This window comes from Lissotriton helveticus, chromosome 11, assembly GCF_964261635.1.
Source record: "Lissotriton helveticus chromosome 11, aLisHel1.1, whole genome shotgun sequence".
Classification (NCBI taxonomy): Eukaryota; Metazoa; Chordata; class Amphibia; order Caudata; family Salamandridae; genus Lissotriton; species Lissotriton helveticus.
In genome coordinates this window covers 476,148,197-476,168,861 of record NC_136072.1, presented here as the reverse complement: position 1 = coordinate 476,168,861, position 20,665 = coordinate 476,148,197, and the positions used below count along the sequence as shown (strand labels likewise).

At 42.9% G+C, this 20,665-nt stretch overlaps 1 protein-coding gene across 2 annotated transcripts in view; it reads left to right on the top strand.

The window, feature by feature from the left end:
* The window catches only part of UGGT1 (UDP-glucose glycoprotein glucosyltransferase 1), an 822,704-nt gene that overhangs the window by 55,441 nt on the left and 746,598 nt on the right, over positions 1-20,665 (top strand). For both annotated transcript variants that reach the window (XM_078666074.1, XM_078666073.1), the window contains exons 5-6: positions 16,755-16,867; positions 17,733-17,907. In XM_078666074.1, coding sequence (XP_078522200.1) covers positions 16,755-16,867; positions 17,733-17,907 — 288 coding nt within the window. The remainder of the gene's footprint in view (positions 1-16,754; positions 16,868-17,732; positions 17,908-20,665) is intronic.

The following is a 20,665-nucleotide window of genomic DNA, read 5'->3' as shown; positions in this document are numbered from 1 at the left end:
AACAGAGCACACATTATTGAAAAGAAATACAAACCCCCTTGCACAGACACACAGAGTATGCAGAGAAAGTCCCTGCAGACACATACTCCTACACAGAGAGACAGACCTTGAGGTACACACATGCACACACCTTCCCCCTTTGATACACACAACCCAATGCAGAGACACTTGTGCCACACATACACTCAACATTGCAATGACAAACACAAACACCTTCCAAACGCGCACAATTCCACCCTACACAATCTGCTGATAGGACATAACTACAGATAGGCGAACCCTATAAACAAATACACACAACCTGCAAACACACAGGCACACTGCAGCAAACACATTCAGCAGGCCTACCATGCAGCAAAACACTTCCCAAATGGTTTATCCTGTTGCTTGGTCAGTGCATGATATCAAGCAGTTGCATTAAGTGCCATTAGAAAGGTGAACTTGCCTTCTGGAATCAACACATGGAAAAAAACAGACAGGTTCGACATGCTCTCTGTTCAGGGAAAAATGTAGCCTATATTGGAGATGTGAGTCCGCTTGACAGCTGGTTGACGGCCGATGGCCTGCTGGTTTAAGACTGTTTTAGTGCAGGTAGTGGCGTTCACTTATTTTGGCTCTTGTAGAGAAAATACATAGCTTTCAAAAGACGGTTTGTGAGTGACTCCGTGCTGCAGTGACTCTATCCATATACCCTTGCACACAAACCTAGGCCCCTAAGCACCTAAGTGTAAATACATAAATCGATCTGACACACTCCATATTTCCCAGTTTCCCTTGGTCTGAATATTGGACATCAGAAGCCTGGCAGGATCAAATATGTGAGGGATGGATTTGAGGGGAAAGAATGAGCGCAAGAGCGTTATGTGACACGAGCCATTATCATAGGAAGCCTGATGGGGAGGGAAAGAAAGAAACACCACCATCAGTCATGGGGCGGATATTGGAGCCCGAGTGGAAGAAAACACCAATGTGAGCAGGTATCAGAGGCCCTGGGGGAACTAATAGATGGGGCAGGGGCACAGACGTCAGAACCACGAGGTGCAAGCTGCAAGGAGAGGCAGGCAGGAAACTCGGCCATAAACATTCCAGCTGAGAGCATCGAGATTTGGTGTGGGGAGAATCCCTCCCAGCCCCCCAACCTCTTACCAGCTGCTTCTGAAGATGAATTATACAAAAGTGCATTGTCTTCGTTCTCCCTCCTTCACTGCCTCACGAACAGTGTGTGGCGCCTCGCGGCCAATAGCAAAACAGTGCCTGGCCCTAAACACACCCTCGCAGCAAGAATGCAGTTTCCTGCGGAATGGTTTTAAAGTATTTCCTTGACAAATACCAGGCTAGACTCTTGTGCTTCTAGTCTATTACAAGTCGTGATAGTTTTCCCCATGCGGATTGAATTTCATTATGCTTTTGTGACGGTCTGTGTGCACCAGAGTGCAACAGCTTTATCCTGCTTATGGTTAGTTAATATCTAGTTGTCCTTCGGGCAAAATCCACATTAAATCTTCTTGCCCTTGACAGAAACCAACATGTCTCGGGCGTCGGGCGATAGGAATTCCACACCCCTGCTAGTTGGAATATAGCAGGACTAGTCTCTAAATTTGAAGTATTAGGGTGGTTAGAACTAATTAGAACATTTGACATCCTATGTTTACAAGAGACCTGGTGTCTAAATTTCAAGGGCCTCGATGGTTTTGTAGCATATGAGCTACCAGCAGTGGCAACTACCTCAGGGAGGGCCAAAGGTGGTTTGCTAATTCTGATTTCTGTGAAAATGCGAATTAGGGTGAAGGAGCATATCACCGTGGGCAATAATTCCCAACTGCTGTGGTTAGCTGATGAGGCAGACAAAAACATTCTGCTGATTAATATGTATAATAATGTTTTTGATGCCAGTAGACACATGGTTATTTTAGAATTAGACGTCGCAATCAAACAATTGATGAAAGCTTCTAATACAGTTTTTGAGTTCATATATGTTGGAGATTTTAATATTTCTGTTTGCCCTCTCTCTAATCAAAAGTTGTGTGGCACTTTGAACCGTGTTGGAGAGCCAGCTACACATTTCCAACACAATACATATGGAGAAACTCTGAACTCCTTCCTACTCGCCTATGATATGGAGATCCTAGAGATTGAGCAGGATGGGAATGGTGATAGCTTGCCAACTTTTGTAGGGAGAGGGGCGAACACTGTAATTGATTTTATTTGCATGTCTTCTGAACTAGCTCATTTTAGCTCTGATGTCAAGGTTGTAGACCACATGGTTAGTGATCATAACTGTCTTGTTATTGAAACTAGGTTTTGGGAAGTTTGTATAATTCCAGATAGTAGCCCTATCATAAACATTGAGGTACATAGGCCGAACGGACTCAGAATAAGGTGGGCAGGGGATAAAGCTGAAGTAACTTCTAATTGCATTATCTCATGCTGCTTAAATGACATTACATCAATTATTGATGAGAAACCAAATATGGAGGCCTGTATTCTTCACTTTACAAAAATCAATGTTTTTATTAGTGGTAAGTTTACTAGGTTTGCTGGAAATTTTAATAATAAAGCAAGGGGATGGTTCAATAATGCATGTACTGTGGCACTGAAGACACTAAAAAAGGCATTATCCATCAAACCTAGAGACAAAACAGTTGTAGCTAAGCTTAGATCTGACTATAATGTAGCTCTTAAGCAAAGGAAAGCTGAACTACGTGAGGAAGCTTGGGAGCGACTTGATCTAGCGGCTGTATCGAATAATTGTACTCTTTTTTGGGCAGTAGTAAACAGCCCCCTTTTAAAAGATGATAAACTTCCCGTGTTAACCTCAAACGTGGGTAAGGAATCATGGGTACAGCATTTTTCTGGCATTTTTAATCCTAACATGGTAATGTTGCCGATAAGTTGCTCTTGGCCAGTACTTAGCCTAGATATCACCTTACAGGAGGTCCTAAGTAGTATCAGGGCTAGTAAGGGCGGTAAGGCCCAGGGACCCGACGGTGTCCCAGTTGATGTATATAAATTCGCACCTGAGACATGGGGGCCAGTACTAGTCAAAGTTTTTAACGCTGCTGTTCGCTATACTATTCTGTGTACCTGGTCTGAATCAATAATAGTTCCGATTCACAAGAAAGGGGATCGAGGAAACGTTAAAAACTACCGGCCAATTTCATTGCTGGATTCGTCCGTCAAGATTATGAGCCGTGTACTCCTTGTCCGATTAGAAGAGTGGGCAGAGTCTAATCAGACAATGACAGACTGCCAATACGGGTTCAGGAAAGGAAGAGGTTGCATTGAACAATGCTTAAACCTGGAACTCCTGATAGGGAAATACACTCGAGCAAAAAATGGTTCACTCTACCTCTGTTTCGCTGATCTGAGCAGCGCTTTTGACCTGGTGGATCACGCCATACTATGGACTACCTTGCTAGAAATGGGAGCACCTAGGGAAATTATATACTTTCTGGCCCGTTTATACGAGAGGCTTAGCTCGAGTGTTCGGTACGGGCCTTCGGGCGGATGTACAGACAAATTCAGGGTCAGGAGAGGTATTAGACAAGGGTGTGTTTTGGCACCCTTGCTTTTCACTCTGTTTATTAATGAAGTAGACTCGATCCTTAAGAAGGCACCAGCGGACGCCCCTAGAGTAAACACAAGTACCATCCCCGTGTTACTCTATGCGGACGACGCTGTGTTGCTCTCTAGGACTCCTCGGGGTCTACAGCTTTTGATGGATAAATTTGTGGCCTTTATTGAAAAAAGAAAGCTGGTCATTAACAAGAGCAAGACATATGTGATGGAGTGTGGAGCTAGTAAAGTCAAAACTAAAAAGCCCTATAGGTATCTTATTGATGGCCAAGTGGTGCAGTGTGTGGAAAATTTTTGCTACCTGGGGGTTAACTTTTCTAAAAATGGCCGCTGGGATGTCGAGCACAAGGTGGTGCGCGACAAAATGACCAGGAGTGCCAATGGAATATTTGCTTTTGCAAGTAAATTAGGTAGTAGAAGGCCTAAAGTAATGCTTAAGATCTTTGAAGCTAGGTGTCTCTCGGCTGCTCTCTACGGAGCAGGGGTATGGGGGGTATCCAGGGTAGAACCTCTACAGGTAGAAGAGAATACATTTCTGAAAAAATTATTGTGTCTCCCGACATCCACCGCTAATAGCTTGGTCCATAAAGAATTAGGACTACATCATCTAAATGATCTATTACTATTGAGACCTCTGATGTTATGGCGTTCGGTCTGGATGAAAGACGAAACCTCATTTAATAGGGCCATCATTGAGGATTGTTTACGTCTAGACTATTTTCTCAAAATCCCATGGATTAAATACACAATTGAATCCTTTTCTAGTGTGTTTGGGTTAAACGTTACATTAGATCACTGTTCTGCTTCGGATCTCTCTAAAGAGAGTCTGAAATCAATTTTCTTAAATCATTGTGCAGAAAGACGAGCCACGGATGATCTTAAACTTTCCACCTGTATACGTTACAACCATTTGAACGAATTTGTGGGCCTACACCCTTACCTCCTCCAGGTAACTAAAGGGCAACACCGGTTTGTTCTTACCAGGATGAGGATGGGTACGGTCCACCTATTGGTTGCATTCCCTGAGATTAAGATGCGCCCTACAGGTCCATGTCGGTGCGACAACATTTCAGAACAAAGCACAGAGCACTTCCTACTTATATGTAACCTGTATAGTGAATATCGTAAATTCTTTTAAAAACCTTTATTTATTAAATTTGGAGCAAGAACCATTAAAGCGGCAATGAAATTACTTTTTAATTTGCATCACCTTGACATCTGTTTTTATACGGCTAGTTATTTACTCAGGGCCATCAGCTATAGGAAAAGCATGATTTTTTAAAACAAATATCAAATTTCTTAAAATATTTTATCCATTGGAAACTTTTTTAATGTGTGTCACTTGATTTGTTATATGTATCATACTGTATTTTTAGCGGATTGCGATTGTCAAGTGTATTTTTCTTTTAACATGTATTGTATGTATGTACTTTTATGGACATGATTTACATGTTTCCGAATAAAGTTTTTGACTTGACTTGACTTGATTGTGAGAGGTAGACTTCCCGGGTATGAAACCCGATTGGTCTGGTATCGCTATAAGGGGGTGCAAGGGTTGCAACCTATTCGCTATCAATTTTGCCAGAATTTTTACATTTACATTGATCAGAGGCAGATAGGAATCTGGGTCGGTATCCGGTTTCACGGGTTTCAGCCAGGTCACAATTATCTCTTCCTGCATCGTTTGTGGTAGTATGCCTGATTCATGAGGTTCTTCATACATCGCCAAAAGTCTGGGGGCAAGATCCTCCACATAAGTTTTAATAAAAGGCGGTCATCAGCCCATCCGACCCGGGGGCCTTATCCAATGGCAGGCTTTTAATCACGCTAGATATATCTTCCACCGCAAACGGCAGGTGCATGTACTCCCTGTGCCTATTGTTAAACCAAACTAATGCTAATGAATCTAAAAACGCCTGCATGCCTTCCGGGCACTCGTTTTGCGTTACTGTATATAATTGGGCGTAAAAGGAGAACACATTAAGTACAGCCATTGGCCTCTGACGGTACCGCCGCCCCCATCTATCAGTTCAGGAATATATGCAGTGGACCTCGACGTTGGCAGCATGCCAGCAAGCGTCCTTCCGGGTCTGTCTCCCTCCCCATACCTGTGCGCTTCAGCATATTTGTCGAGGAACTTCACCTCCCTCTGCGCCTCTTCATCATATTCTAGCAATTTGGCTTTAGCTGAGATAAGAGAATAGGCTCATCCTCCGAATACAAACGCGCCTCTAGATCTTTTATTTGAGTCTCAATGGTCTCTAATGTTAGTCTAATGGCCTTGAGTACACCTGCTTGCCGAGAGATACACTGCCCGCAGATGACCACTTTGAAAGCCTCTCAGACCGAGGCCTCGGTATCAACAGTGCCTGTATTCAGGGTGAAATAGTCTATGTAATCCGTCCGGATTTCCTCCTTAAATGCCGCCCCTAATAACGCTTGCGGAGGCAGTCTCCAGGAGAACGCCCTACGCATGGCTTCAGGGAGCACAATTTTCAAGAGGCATGGGGAGTGATCAGATAATGTTCTCGGTAGGTGCGCTACCTCCAACACCCAGGTAGCCACATCACGTGACGTCAACCAATAATCCAAACAAGACCAGGCCCTATGATGTTCAGAAAAACATGTACCCTCCTAAATATGTGTGTATTGTTGGCAACAAATATCAACCCGGCCCCCCTCGTTCAGCAAAGCATTCAGGACTTTACCAGCTGCTGGATGATGTGTCTTGACGGTACCCTGTCTGTTATTTAAAACAGCATTGAAATCCCCTCCCCATAGAATATTGGTGCAGCCAGTCGCCCTGACGTTAGCCCATACATCTTGAAAAAAACTGGGGGAGTCTACATTAGGTCCATACACTGCTACCAAGACTAATGAAACCCCTCCCAATGAGCCCAATAATATATCATCCGTCAGGGTCTGTATGCACTTCACGCTCTCTCCAGTCCAAGCCCCGTTTAACCAACAATGCCGCCCCACGGGCATAGTTAGAGTACACCGAGTCTTATGTGAATCCCCATCTTTTATGTTTAAGCTTCGGAGAAGCCGGAGCATGGAGATGCGTTTCTTGTAGCGTGCATAGATCTATATTATGCCTTGTGAGTTATGCATGGACCAACCTGGATTTCCTACTGTCATTTAACCCCCTTATGTTCCACGTAAAACAATTTACACTGGTTGTGTTGTACGTTAAAAACAGATATGTGACATTGCTCTGCCCAGTGCAACATGTGTGCAGCACAAATCTAACTTTGTGTCATCGAGAAGCTTATCAATACACCATCAAAACCATAAACAACACACCCAGCCCCCCACTCCCAACCCACATCAACCATCTACAAAATACAAAACAGCGTAGTATTGGGAAAACTCGCATGGGGACATATGAGTACCTGCACACTACCCTACTTAATCAGGGTGGCCAAGAAACTGCAGGGAGCCAAACCTGCAAAAAAGCATATTAATAAAGTGTGGCTTCAAATGAAATGTAAGTTGCTCTGCACCAACACCAACAGTTCTAAGCACTGACAGTCAACCCATTACCGCTTAGACAGGAGTGAACTAAAAGGGACTACAACCGTGGTCTCTCGTAACAGTAGATATACATTTACAACCCAATGCGGATCATCATGTGCTAAACTGGTTAAGCGAGAATTTACAATCTACCATTGACATAAATCTTTCAATTCAAAAATACGGGGAGGTGACAGTGAAGTAAATGCAGCCCCATTCCTGAACACAGAAGAAAACAAAAAGGGGGGGGGAGCAGAGATGTCATACAAATGTAATACCTGACAACCCTCAAAATAAAAAGGGGGAAAATATAGTGCTATACTTGTCAGTCATTATCACTTAGCTGATGCTCAGCCGAGTCACCCGGTCCAGGACTAGTCTTGGTTCGCCTTCCACCCACGTGTTTCGCAAATTTTAGAGCGCATCGAGCATCATTGAAGAAATGGGCAGAGCCATCATGAAACACTTTTAGTTTGGCAGGATATAATAACGAGTATGGGATTTGTGCCTGCAGGAGGATCCGCTTTGCCGGCAAGAATTCGCGCTTCGTCACTTGTACCGCTGGGGTGAAATCAGGGTAGAAGGAGATCTGGTTTCCTTCATGTGTGATGGTCCCCATTATGCGCGCCTTGGGCAGTATCATATCACAATCTTGATAGTTCAGCAGTCTTGCCAGGATGGGCCGTGGAGGAGCCCCCACTGGAGGCTTGGGGCCCAAGGCACGATGAGCTCTTTCCACTGCAAAGACCGTTGATAGGTGCATAGCAAAGAGATCCCGCAACAGGTCCGTCACGTAGACCTCCATTTTGGTGATCACTGTAGTTTCCAGGATCCCCGCAATGCGTAAATTGTTACGGCGTGATCTTGCCTCCAAATCTTCATTCTTAGCACGGATCACACCTAGTAACTTATCCATGTGTTGCAGTTGGTCTTTTGTTTCCATCTGAAACTCGTGAAAGTCTGTTTATTTTCAAGAACATCCAGTCTATGTTTGTGAACGCCAACCAGCAACAGGAGCTTTGCTCCCATCACCTTGTGGCCTGTTTGTGAGCAGCCACCAACCAGAGGCCTCCTATCCACCATTGGATAACATTGGGCTTCAGTACTCTGCACCCGGTCGCCCTACTGCCGCTCGGGGTGTTTCCAGAGTTCCTCCTTGACCCTGGAGGAACCCTGGTTCTAACCCCAGAATCTCAAAAAAAGGGGGGAGATGGAGGGTATTACGTTAGGTTCACCCTCCTTACAGTAATGAACATAGAAAAACCGTAATACCGGAATTAGAATCTAGCTATGGGTGATGAGACATCCGCTCAAGTGGAGTGTGAAAGTCTACTGATCAAGAAAGAAGAATTTCTTTCTTGAGTCCCTCAATCACCAGGGTTCCCCCTTGTTGACATGCTTCATCATAGGGGTCTTCTCAATCTGCTGCGTATTGAGGCGTGCTACGACTTGCGAGATTACGTTGGAGCACGTAAAAAAAGTGGTCTTCAGTAACATGTCATGAGAATTGCGTAAATTTAAGAATTGTAACACCTCAGGGGTTGTTAATTTGATTACCTGCACGTGCAACCTCCACTATGTGGGTATGACCACAAGGAGGGTGAGCACCAGAATAGTGGAACTCCGCAGTAATATTAGGTGTAAGCGAGCCACTACGAAAATGACAACACATTTCATTGAAAAACAACATAGCCCCAATGATCTCAGATGGGTAGTGTTGGAAAACGTAAAACATCTTGACAACCGGGAACACAGGCTGCTGGAAAAGGAACAACGCTGGGTTTTTAAGTTACGCACAGACACCCAAGGTCTGAATGATAACATCCCCTGGGGTCAGTTTACAAAGTAAAATAAATCAGTCTGGGATAACGAATCTGATCAAGGCATGACCGGTGTACCCCTGCATGCGCATCACCCAACAAATACCAGCCTATCACGCGCATCAGCCCTGACCTAGTTTTACCAATTCAACACATCACGAGAATTGGTTTTTCCAATATTTGTTTTTTCAATATAATGAGTCAATCCAATTGAATTTCTAAATAATCAGAAATGCCATTCATACATATATTTATTACCCATATGTATCTTCTCCCATACCTGAACAAAAATATAGACTATATACACATGGATTATGCGTTCTTTCATTTGACAATTTATACCTGCAATTCCCCTGTGCTCTCAATATATAAATATATATATTTTTTCTAAATGGACCTTTTGAATCCGGTTCTGCCCCGTTTTACATTTAACAGGGTATCTAACAGGCAAAAATTCATACACCCAGTATGGCCGCCGATGTTGCCATATATCGGTGGCCATTTTTAGCTCAAATCCGACATATCATGAGTATTTCTAATATTTGTTTTTTTCCCATATTTTGTGCCCAGCGACTGGATTTCCTTGAAGATCAGATTGCCTGTAATACAAACATTTATTATGCAGGTGTACCGTCTCTAACCCCTGAGTAGCAACATATATAGAGATTGACATTACGTTTTTTGACATTACGTTTTTTGTTTGGGTTTTTACATCCGCAGTTCCTCCTTACTAGATATATAATCTTTCTAAATCTGACCTTTCAATCAAGTTCTGCCCAGTTTCACATTAACGCGGAATCGAACACGCAAGTATTAAGTACACCCAATATGGCCGGCGATATTGCCATTTACCGGCGGCCATCTTAGTTCTGTACAGCTCCAGTCAACACAACGATGACTGGGCGGATGTGGAAGTATATTAGCTAGCACCCGAGGAGAAATGTGTTGTTATGCGGTGTCCAGGGGTGCGACTAGGTGTATTACCGGTGAGGCGTGCTCAGCCAAAGTAAGTTCCTCTAACCTTTTAATTTACAGCGGAGCTACAACCGAGCGGTTCGGTGGCCACATGGAGGCGCCGGGCAAGCCCCGTTTTTTACAGCGTTTTTTATAGCATTCCTTACAGGGCTAATATCAACCACGCTTTGTTAAAGTTATTATTGCAGAGTGTGACTAGGAGCCCCTCAACCTCTCGAGACCATGGGGTACATTTGAACCTCAATAAAGTATGTGACTTCAATGTTTCATGTTTGTTTTTAGGTGTAGTATGTCACGTGATGTCTGTTTATGTTAAAAAGCACTATAATCGCGATCTCCACTGGAGACATTGACCATACGTTCTTCCTCCTGCAAGGCAAGACGGAATACACGGTAGTTGATAAACTACACACACCGTAGAGGAGCATTTATATGAATCAGAATGAAGTATATATTTATGATGCCTGCCAGTTTCCTGGTGGGAGTATGAATCAGAATGAAGTATATATTTATGATGCCTGCCAGTTTCCTGGTGGGAACTTGTTACTCTAACCATGTTCTGTTTTATTGCCTACAGATACTACTTACCAATAAGTAAAATCGTATGTATTAAACCAATAGTGCACGCACATTAGGTGTGGCACTTTATATTTCACTAATTTTTATATACCTTACTTATAGGTCACTTAGAGGTGGTACACACAGGTCTGGTCTCTGTGTGGTCCTGAGGAAGAGCTTTGGGGAGGCTCGAAACATGTCGACGACTAATACTAGAGACATCTAACTCATCACGGTTATGCTGTTTTTCCTAGTTTTTACCCTGGATTTTAAACATACCGACTAGACGCTAGAATAAAATATTTCGTTCACTAGTTAGGTATGTTTAACATTTTCTTTTTCCCTCAACACTGCACTACACATTTTCTCACATAAGTGCTCCTACGTAATCTCGCAAGTCGCAGCATGCCTCAATCCACAGCGGATTGAGAGGACCCCTATGATGAAGCATGTCACCAAGGGGAAACCCTGGTGAGTGAGGGGACTCAAGAAAGAAATTCTTCTTTCTTGATCAGTAGACTTTCTCACTCCACTTGAACGGTAGTCTCTCATCACCCATAGCTAGGTTCTAATTCCGGTATTCCGGATTTTCTGTATTCATTTCTTACCCCAGAATACCAACTCCCACAAACTTGTAATTACCTGCAAACCGATTTTTAGGTCACGCCTACACAGCGCGCATGCGCCGCATAGTAAAAAGACCTTTTGTAATCGACACAGCTTTGCAGGCAAAAACGTGCACCCGTTGCATTGCTTTCAATGGCAAAGCATGCACGTTTGGCGATTCCCTTGCGGGAGTGAGCCTTGGCGCCATGTGAGCAATTTATGTCTCCTGGCGCTGCTCACTCCCGCAAGGGAAACGTTTTCACTTTTGCCGCCACTTGTTTTTTATTTACTTTTAGTGCGAGGCTGCTCCTCACTCTTCCCTCAGTTTCCTGCTCTTCCCACTCTTATCTTTCCGTTTCTATCTCCGTCTTCACCCTCGCCATGAAGGTAACGCTGGCATTCCAGCAGCCCAGTAATCCAGCGTTTGGGTGTCTTTACAGTCACAGTGTATTTTGTGCCTCTGCCGTGCGTTAGAGGCGGGAAACACTTTGAACTACCCTCCGAAGCCTAGACGTTTTGAATCAACGACGAGAAACATCGTGAATGCCCTTTGTGTGGTTCCAACAACACTCGATTTAAGGCGAGCGCTCCAGAGTTTTAAAGCTCGACTGTGCCTGCGTGTTTTTTTTGGGCCATTGGACTCCCAACAAAATCGAATACCAGACTCGCACAGAACATTTTTTTTCAAAAGTAACTTCCTTCCAGGGTTGACAGCTAAAAGTTAACGCATGCCGCCACCCTCTCCCTCCGTTGTCACATTTGTACGTGTCCCCTATAATGTAGCAACGTGATGTGTAACTGCTCATTAGCGGCAACATTTCTACTCTGTGGCTACATGCTTGTTTTTGTTACCTGTGGTTGGTGTTTAGAGTAGCGTCCCTATGTACTTCTCCTAGGCAACGCACTCTGAGACAATGTACAGATTCCCGTAAACACAATCCACAGAGATATTTAGCAATCACAGACTGAGCCATAAAGACAGACTGGAGGTACAGGTGACATGCAACACACTGCAACACTTTTAGTACTTCTGACTTTTTAGGGAAACAAGTCGCAGAAGGTAAAGTGTCACTTTTTAAATGTCAGTACTGGCCGAAATAGTCGGAGGCACAGGACAGGCCCACACAGACATTGGCTACTTTAAACTACCAAAGTTATGTCTCAGGTAAGAGGGGGCACCAGAGAGGCCTGAGGCGCACAAGATGGTGATGAGACTTAAACCCCGCCTGGCGACGAGGCTTAAACCCCGGCTTGGCGACGAGGCTTGAACCATGGCGTAGCTGTGCTGTTTCCTTCCTGCAGGGCTGGAAGGTCGCGCTCGCTGACTTTTTCCGTTAATTGGGATTTAGAAGTTGTGGCACAAGGAGGACACACAAACCCAATTAACACGTCGAGTTGTTGACCTTATTTGCTGTAACGCAAACGGCTCTGACAGAAAAGGTATATCGGTCGTTTAACCTGAGCTCCACACCAAGGTAACCCAATAGCCGACGCCCATGGTGGCGATGATGATGTTTCATGGCTGTCACTGTTAAGAGCCCCGAGGAAAGAGTGTAAGCAACAGAAAGGTGACCACCTCCAGCTTTGCAGAGGGTCAACCACTGCGCTGCAAAATGTCGCTGCATATTTAGTTACTTTTGAACCGTTTGAGCGCGAATCACGTTTTTTTATGGTTAGAATCTGCAGATTATACGGCAGATGAGAGATTATTTGGGAAATGCGGCAAATCCATAATTATGCGAAACAAGCAGAGGCGCACAATCTCATAATTCCAGTGGCCCTGGGTAAGAGACAGGGACGTGCACATCACACAGTGTCCTTGACGTGTGCCTAATCCATGACTGCGGCCTTTCACATGCTTTGATTGTACACAACATACAGACAGGCCTCAGTGCTTCATGTATATTTTACACACAATGCTCGGCTCATGGCGACAGCAGTTTTTAGGACAGGAAGCGTGAATAGCTTGTTAACAGGGGATAACAGTAATCCCAGTGGGTCTCATATTATGAACCTCAAAACTAGAAAGCTGGGGTTGCCCTTGAAGGATTTGATGTGCGGTGTGACGGGGGGGGAGTAAAAGAACATAACGTTCTTTTACTCACCTCCGTGTGTAACGTAACCGGTGCTCATGTGAAGTGCTCCTAATATCTTCGGGTCGAGTTTGCGCTATATAAATCTGCATTAAAAAAAAAAGAGGGGGGGGCCCTGTGGGGTCTGTCCTCGGAGCCGGTGCAGCCTTCATCCTTGATAGAAATGAGGTGCGAGTGTGAAGGCAGCCCCCTCTTCTGGTAATAAGCCAGCCCCAGGCACCGTGCCAGGCTTCTGTGGCACCGCGTGCTGTGGCTTCACTGCCGCCTTTGAGCACTTTCACAAGTCTCTTTCATATATTAATGCCAGGCAGGGTGCATTTAGGCGATAGAGGGGGGGCCAAGCCAGAGAGGGGGTGCGGTGCTGCGAGGGAGGGGCTGCCGCACTGGGCAGAGAGAGAGGGGGGTATGCACCCGCCTTACTCCCTCCTATCTGTTTGTTTATTTTAGGTCCAGTTTTCTATAGCACACAGACTTCGTCCAGGTGTATTAGAGCACTTTACGAGAGAGCCAGGCTGTGTTCCGATAACAACAGTAAAACAAGCATTGGCTCTGTGGGGTCTGTCCCCAGAGTCGGCGCAGCCTCCATCCTTGATAGAAATGAGGTGTCAGTGTGAAGGCAGCCCCCTCTTCTGGTAATAAGCCAGCCCCAGGCACCGTGCCAGACTTCTGTGGCACCGCGTGCTGTGGCTTCTCCACCGCCTTTGAGCACTTTTACAAGTGTCTTTCATATGCAAATCTCATTGGTGGAAGACCAGGCAACCTTTTCAAACGGAGCTCATGCATGGATGACCCTCAACACATATAAAGCATTCGGTCCTCAAACATACTTCAATCAGGGGTACCCCAAAGCAACAAAAATGAGATTTATGAGGCACAGACTGGGAATTCTGCCTTGTGCTCAGCACCTTCCACCATGGCAAAAGCATCACAAAACACCTGTAGTCTGTAAAACGCTAAATGAGGCGACATACTACATTTAATCTGCCTATGCAAAGAAATGCTTCAAGCACGGTGCAATTTCCTAAAAAAACTATTTAATCAAGAAGGCATTCGCACCAGGCGGCAAGCTGTGTTAGCCTGTATAAATCCAGAAAATATCCAGCTAAATTGCCGTCTAGTAAAATTCCTAACGATAGCCGAACAAAAACTGCTTAAGAACGTGTAAGACAAACAAGGCTTAGCCTTCTCATTCTCCCTATCTCTGGGAACATGCTCCAAAAAAGACCATCCTCACAGATTCATCTCTAATCGCATTGGGACCACGCATGCTGTATGTAAACGCACCTCAAATTAAACTATGATTAAGATCTGGGTTCTGGCCGATGTGCTATGATGCTAAAGCCACTGTGGGCTACCTCTAAAGAACATACAATAACTTTAAGACCGACTGTACAGAACCTTTTTTTTGTATAAGACTTTTAATCGCAGGATCTTTTGCACAAACCTAGAAACGCACCGACAAATGCTAAAAATGCTAAGGGCTTTAGAGCCGGACTGAGATGTTCATAATTTTATCTTTTATATCTTTTATCTTGTGTATTTGATTTGGTTTTACTGCAAGCAATGGTTTTAATTAACTATGCAAATAAACTTAAAACTTAAAAAAAACAACTTAATTGCAGGCAGGGTTCCCTTAGGCGATAGAGGGGGTCCAAGCCAGAGTGGGGGGTGTGGTGCTGTGAGGGCGGGGCTGCCACACTGGGCAGAGAGAGAGGGGGGATGCACCCGCCTCGCTCCCTCCTATCTGTTTATTTTAGGTCCAGTTTTCCATAGCGCACAGACTTCGTCCAGGTGTATTAGAGCTCTTTATGAGAGAGCCAGGCTGTGTTCCGATTACAACTACAGTAAAACAAGCATTGGCATAGCCAATAGGTCTCGCCTTTGGGATCTTCATAAGTATTTAGTTAGCAGCACAATATCCTTGGTGCAACAACATCAACTGTTGCATGGCTAAACACTTAGAAGGTCCCAAAGGCGAGACCTATTGGCTATGCCAATGCTTGTTCTGTGTTCGTTTTTAACCCCAGAATACCAACTCCTTCAAACTTGTAATTACCTGCAAACCGATAACTTAATTTCCTTCCATAGGATTGCATTGACTGTTTTCCTTGAAAATTCTTCTAAGTGTGGAGCTGGTATGAAACACTTATAAACTGAAAATATACAAAAACTGATTCACTGACCTTTTCTCTAGGAAATATCCGATTGTGATATATAGGCATATCCCACTGAGTAGAAAAAGTAACTTAGTACGTCATTTTTTAGATTACTTTTTAAGTAATCTGTAAGGTAATCTGAAAAAGTAATTTTGAAACATTGACTTACCTTTAATTCATTTAACTTCATTTGAAGCTGCATTCAATTGTAAAACATTGCATACGATTTTGCAAAGCATTTATTCCACTTACCTGCCCAGGCTTGGCTTGTTTCTAGAAATAAAATAACTTAATAATAACGAAGGGTGGCTCAGCCTAAACTATGAAGTGGCAAACACCACTGCGTTTTTTTTTGCCTGGCCAAATTAACAGACTGCTACACATTGTGCATGATGGTATTGTAAAAGGCCATATACCAGGCTGCCTTACAAGACAATCTCACATTCATCTATGGAAATGGGCTTGGAGAAATCTATTCTGGAATTCTTAACCAGTTAATGTTTTTTTCATTTTTAATAGTACTAGTTTCCAAAATGAAAGCCATAAAATGCCTTAAAATAGGCAGACTTTTTTTTTTCAAGAGTTTATTTCTCGAAGTAAGTGCTTCTCTTCTCTATCACGTCAGAAGCTGTTCTTGACCGAAAGAAAAATTATTGAACTGCGCATTAGATTACTCTGACAAAAATATTTAATGGTTCTTTATCTGTTTTGTTGTTGTTACTTACTTTAGGTATTCCTTGATTCTCTGCACCCTGGCAACAGTCTTGTGGTGCCCCATTTCCTAGCTTTTCCAGTGGAAAACGTTAGAGCTGCAGTGTTCTCTGAAGGGGGAGATCAAGTTTGCTCAGGCCTGCTGGCTTGACTTAATGCACAGCAGTGGAAGTAGGAAGAGGTGAACTAAAGCTATGGGGTGCTATTTGTCACTTCCTTGCCTTTGGCTCTCTGATCTTGAAATTATAATGCAGTAGTGATGCCAACGTGCCAGCATTGGGAAAAGAAATTTTGTAGCTGTATTGGTCACTAAATCTTTCAATTCCTGATTTAAAATGTTTGTGTGCACCAGACAACAAAAGCGTACTTAAAATGAATAACTTGGTTTGTCTCTGACGCATGAATTGTCCTCTTTGTGATGCTCCTCAGCGGTACATTTGTTTTCCTTTTCAGACAGTCAACTTGTTCAGAATTCTTTTTTAAAAGACCAGTCTGGAGTTATAGCATACGTGTAAAAGTTAAAAAATTCAGTTTTTCATATTTGTTGGACTAGTCTTATGTATCTTACTTAATCTTGATGTGGGCACCTTACAGCTCACTGGTTATGGACGATGAAGATTCTGTGGAAAGGTCACATTGTATGTCCGCTATAAGAACAAGACTCTGTATCAGTCAGTAAAAAAAACTATTCAACCAAAATTGCCATAAAAGAATAAGACTCAAATGATTAAAATTTTTAACAGATGGCTGCTGATGAACCTCCCCCTGATGGCTGCACTTTCTTCTTTGTGGTACATGGAGAGTCAACTTGTAATTTCGATGTTTTGGAGTCCCTAATACAAACTGCCCTTAAAAGGTGAGACTTGTCTATTGTTCTTTGTCATGGGAGCAGGAATAGAGAGGAAGTTAAACTTGAGATCTCTACTTAAAGATTATTGGCAAATATGCCCACAACATAAAGGTCCTTGTCTTAGGAGTAGACTGTCAAACTAGTTTTGAAGTGTTGTCTTTCATAATGCACATTTGAAGCCTTCACTAAGGAGACCATCGTATTACCTAGTTCTTTTTCAGCATCACATAAGAACCCCTTCTTAAAAGTTCATAGAAATGTAGCGTTACGGTTGTTGTGAACGAGCAGCCTGTTTGAAGTGGTGGCTAATAAATTGGCATGCTCCTTACATTCTGCAAGGTTTGTTTATAACATACTGAAATTTACTCTGTTAGTTCCATTTCTTTTTAGATATCATATGATTTTATTTAAATCATTGGTTCAACTTTTTGCATTGAAAGTCAGTGCAAAGTGACTGCACCCAATGCATAATTCAGAGAAATACAAAACATTTGTTAACGTTTGGTGCCACTTCACTTCAAGGAGAATCCTTTCAAAAAGTTTTAGTACAAGTCGATCTCGGTCATATGGAACAATCCTAATAAAGCTGTGGGGTGAAAAATAGTATAACTAAAAAATGTATGGATATTTCATTATAGTAGCCATCAATAATATGCTATACCTAGTGATAAAAGTTGGTTGAAATCTATAGTTTGTCTTAAGGTGTACAGTGAGCAATCCTGCATTTAGTCTACAGATTTCGTCGTTGCATCCTTGAAGTAAGATTGAAACTGAGTCAAATTGCTTGAATTTGATTAGTGTTGTTTTTCTGCCATCAAAATGAAAATATTCTGTTAACCTGTACTGAAATCTGTTGTCTTTTCTCTTTTAGGCCAAAGCCGTTTTTGTTTAAAGGTGATCATAAATATCCAGTCTTCAATCCTGATGTCCCTGTGGTTATCCTTTATGCTGACATTGGTGCTCGGGAGTTTTCCACTGCACACCAATTGCTTGCCGCAAAAGTTCGCGGTGGTGAAATCGGCTATGTGCTGCGACATTTTATAGCAGTAAGTAACTTACGATTTGATCAGAATAGTGTAAATAGACCATCTCAAAAACATGGTTGAAGTCGATCCCACATCAATTAGTGACTATGCATATTTATTGTTGTAGAGAATAACATTCACTTGTAATAATGTACACACCTCCACCTCTTTGATGCAACAGTGAATATTTTACCCTATTTTTCTTCTGTGTAGCTACTCGATGCACATTTTACTAAGCACCCATTGAGCCTCACTACTTCAGAACACTACTGACCCCAGCATATGAATAGAAATGAAACTGGCTAATATGGAACTATAATGGTTATATATCTTTTAAGAGATTTCTACTGACTTTTAATACCATCTCTAGATTACTGCATAAAGAACTATAGATGGACAGAATGCTTAACAATGTCAAACATTCACCCCCAGTACCGAGATCTGGGCTTAAATCCATTGTTTTGTTGCTCACCACGTCATTCCACTTTGGACCAAGACTTATGCAAATAAGGACCCTGCTCCCCATGGGAGCAGTCCTGCCAGAAATGCCAGGCCTGGTCCTCCATGGAGCGGAAGCAAGCATCCTGGGACTGTATTCAGGGTATCACCCCTCATTAGCCAGGCTAGCTTGACGCCAGTGGCATGGTAAGCACAGGACGCACGTCTAGGCATACCTGTCCCACTCGGGGTGACAAATGTAAACCAGCATTTGCAATGCAATAGGTCTCGCATTATTAAAGTTCGAGCTATTGGCATTGCTAAATAATGCAACACCAATAGCTCCAACTGTAATAATGCGAAACCTATTGCATTGCAAATGCTTGTTTTTTTGTTTTTAAATCAGTGAATCAAAAAGGCAAGACTGAAACATGTTAGTAGTGATTGACAACAAGCACAATCGTCCAGCTAACAAACCAAGCAAGAGATAAAGGCATACTTACTTCCAATATGGATGGGTAGTCAGACTTGTCCAGTCATATGAGCTGAAAGCAGCAACACAAGATAATGATTGGTGCCTTCCACTAGACCTATATCATGTTCCAGTGCCAAATGGAAATGTGAAGTTGAAAAAGCTGTAGTATGCAAAAGGTCAAAGGTCGTGTGCAAAAAAAAGTAATATGCAAAAGTTCGGCAAAAAGGCGGAATTAAAAAAAATACGTAATCGGAACTCGCTAACAACAGCAAGGATAGACTTTATAATGACAAAATTGCATTTTTTACATGGACAGGCCCACATAAAGCATATGCAGATGTGCAAAATGTGTTGTGGATTTACAGGTTGTGTTTTTTGCCCTACATAAGCCTCCAGCACAAAATGTGCAATGAATGGATTCGGCTCTCACCACATCAAAACAAGTAGATTTTAAACAATGTACAGGGGCGGTCATCCTTTAGAGTATCTTGTACAGACATCAGTACACGGGAGGTGGGGGGAGTAAAGACAGCATGGACAACGGGGGCAGGAGACAATGATAGGGGGTCGCGCTTATAGACATCATGGACAACAGGAAGGGGGGCGGGAAGAAATTTAACACGACAACAGGAGAGGCTGGTGCAGAACCAGATGAGGCTGGAACACCGAATGGCTTCCATGACACTATTCAGGTTGAAACGAGAACAGCCTGCCCTGAAGTAACCAATCATACAAGTAAACTAACTAGCTTTTCAGGGCAGAAGAGTGAATAAGGCATGCGCATTTCTAGTGTCAAAAAATGGCTGAAGTTGCACATTTGTATTTTCTCACATTTAATCACTTATATTTTACTTAATCGCAGCAAAGCATTACATTTACAGACTTCTTCAGTGCCCTTCGGTTTTTAGAGGGGCAGGCATTTAAATTAATTACCTTTTAAATGTGAGGAGAAACGGAGCAAGTTGGTGAATTGGGGGTTCAAAAATGGTGGGACACTAGAAAGGTAAGGGAAAAGAGTCCTGCAAGCAGTTAAAAGTAAGTTACAGCCCACTTATGAATTACATTTGCTGTAAAGAGCAGCCAACTATCTGTGATTTGTGGAAAATGAGGACACTTGATTTGGTAAAGCCTCTTACTCCCTGCTCTGTGTTTATACAGAGATATGATTACCATTTTAGCAAACATGGTGCTTGCATACTTACGCATCAGGTAAATCGCTGGTGGCACTATAATTGATCACATATAGAACAGCCGAGCGGAACTTCACAAAGTATCTTGTATAAGTCGTGGATAAGTACACGGAAACAAGAGCGAGACATGCATGCTGCCCAACGCTAAACCAATATTAAGTCATCTGAAAATCAGATGTGTGACATAGTTGCAGTTAGGGATATCCTGAACTTCTAACATGACTACAGATACATGTGTGTGCTGCATAAATCTAGAATACATCAATATATTTGGATTTATTTATGTGGGAAAACAGAAGATCATACAAGTTGACTGTTTTTTCCCAGTCTGTCAAAATTATCCACAAATGCCATCATACTCTAGATAAATCAGTTGCTGCTTTAAATGTCAGCCACGGGATGGTTACGTTTTCATAAAATGCCGTGCCATTTAAAAAGGGAATGAGAATAACCGAATCAAATTAATCTGAAGTGATGCCATTTTCCAAAAACCCATTCATTCAACATTGCTGTAAGTTCAAAATAACAGCCTTTTCCTGAAGGTGTGGTTTCAAGTCAAAAACAGCCAGTCAGCGCTTTTGTTGAGGAGCTGGGCCTCAAGTTACTTTAGTGTGTGTGATCTGTGCCGACTGATCCATTTCAAACCACCAACATCCATAGTTCGAAAACAGGGACA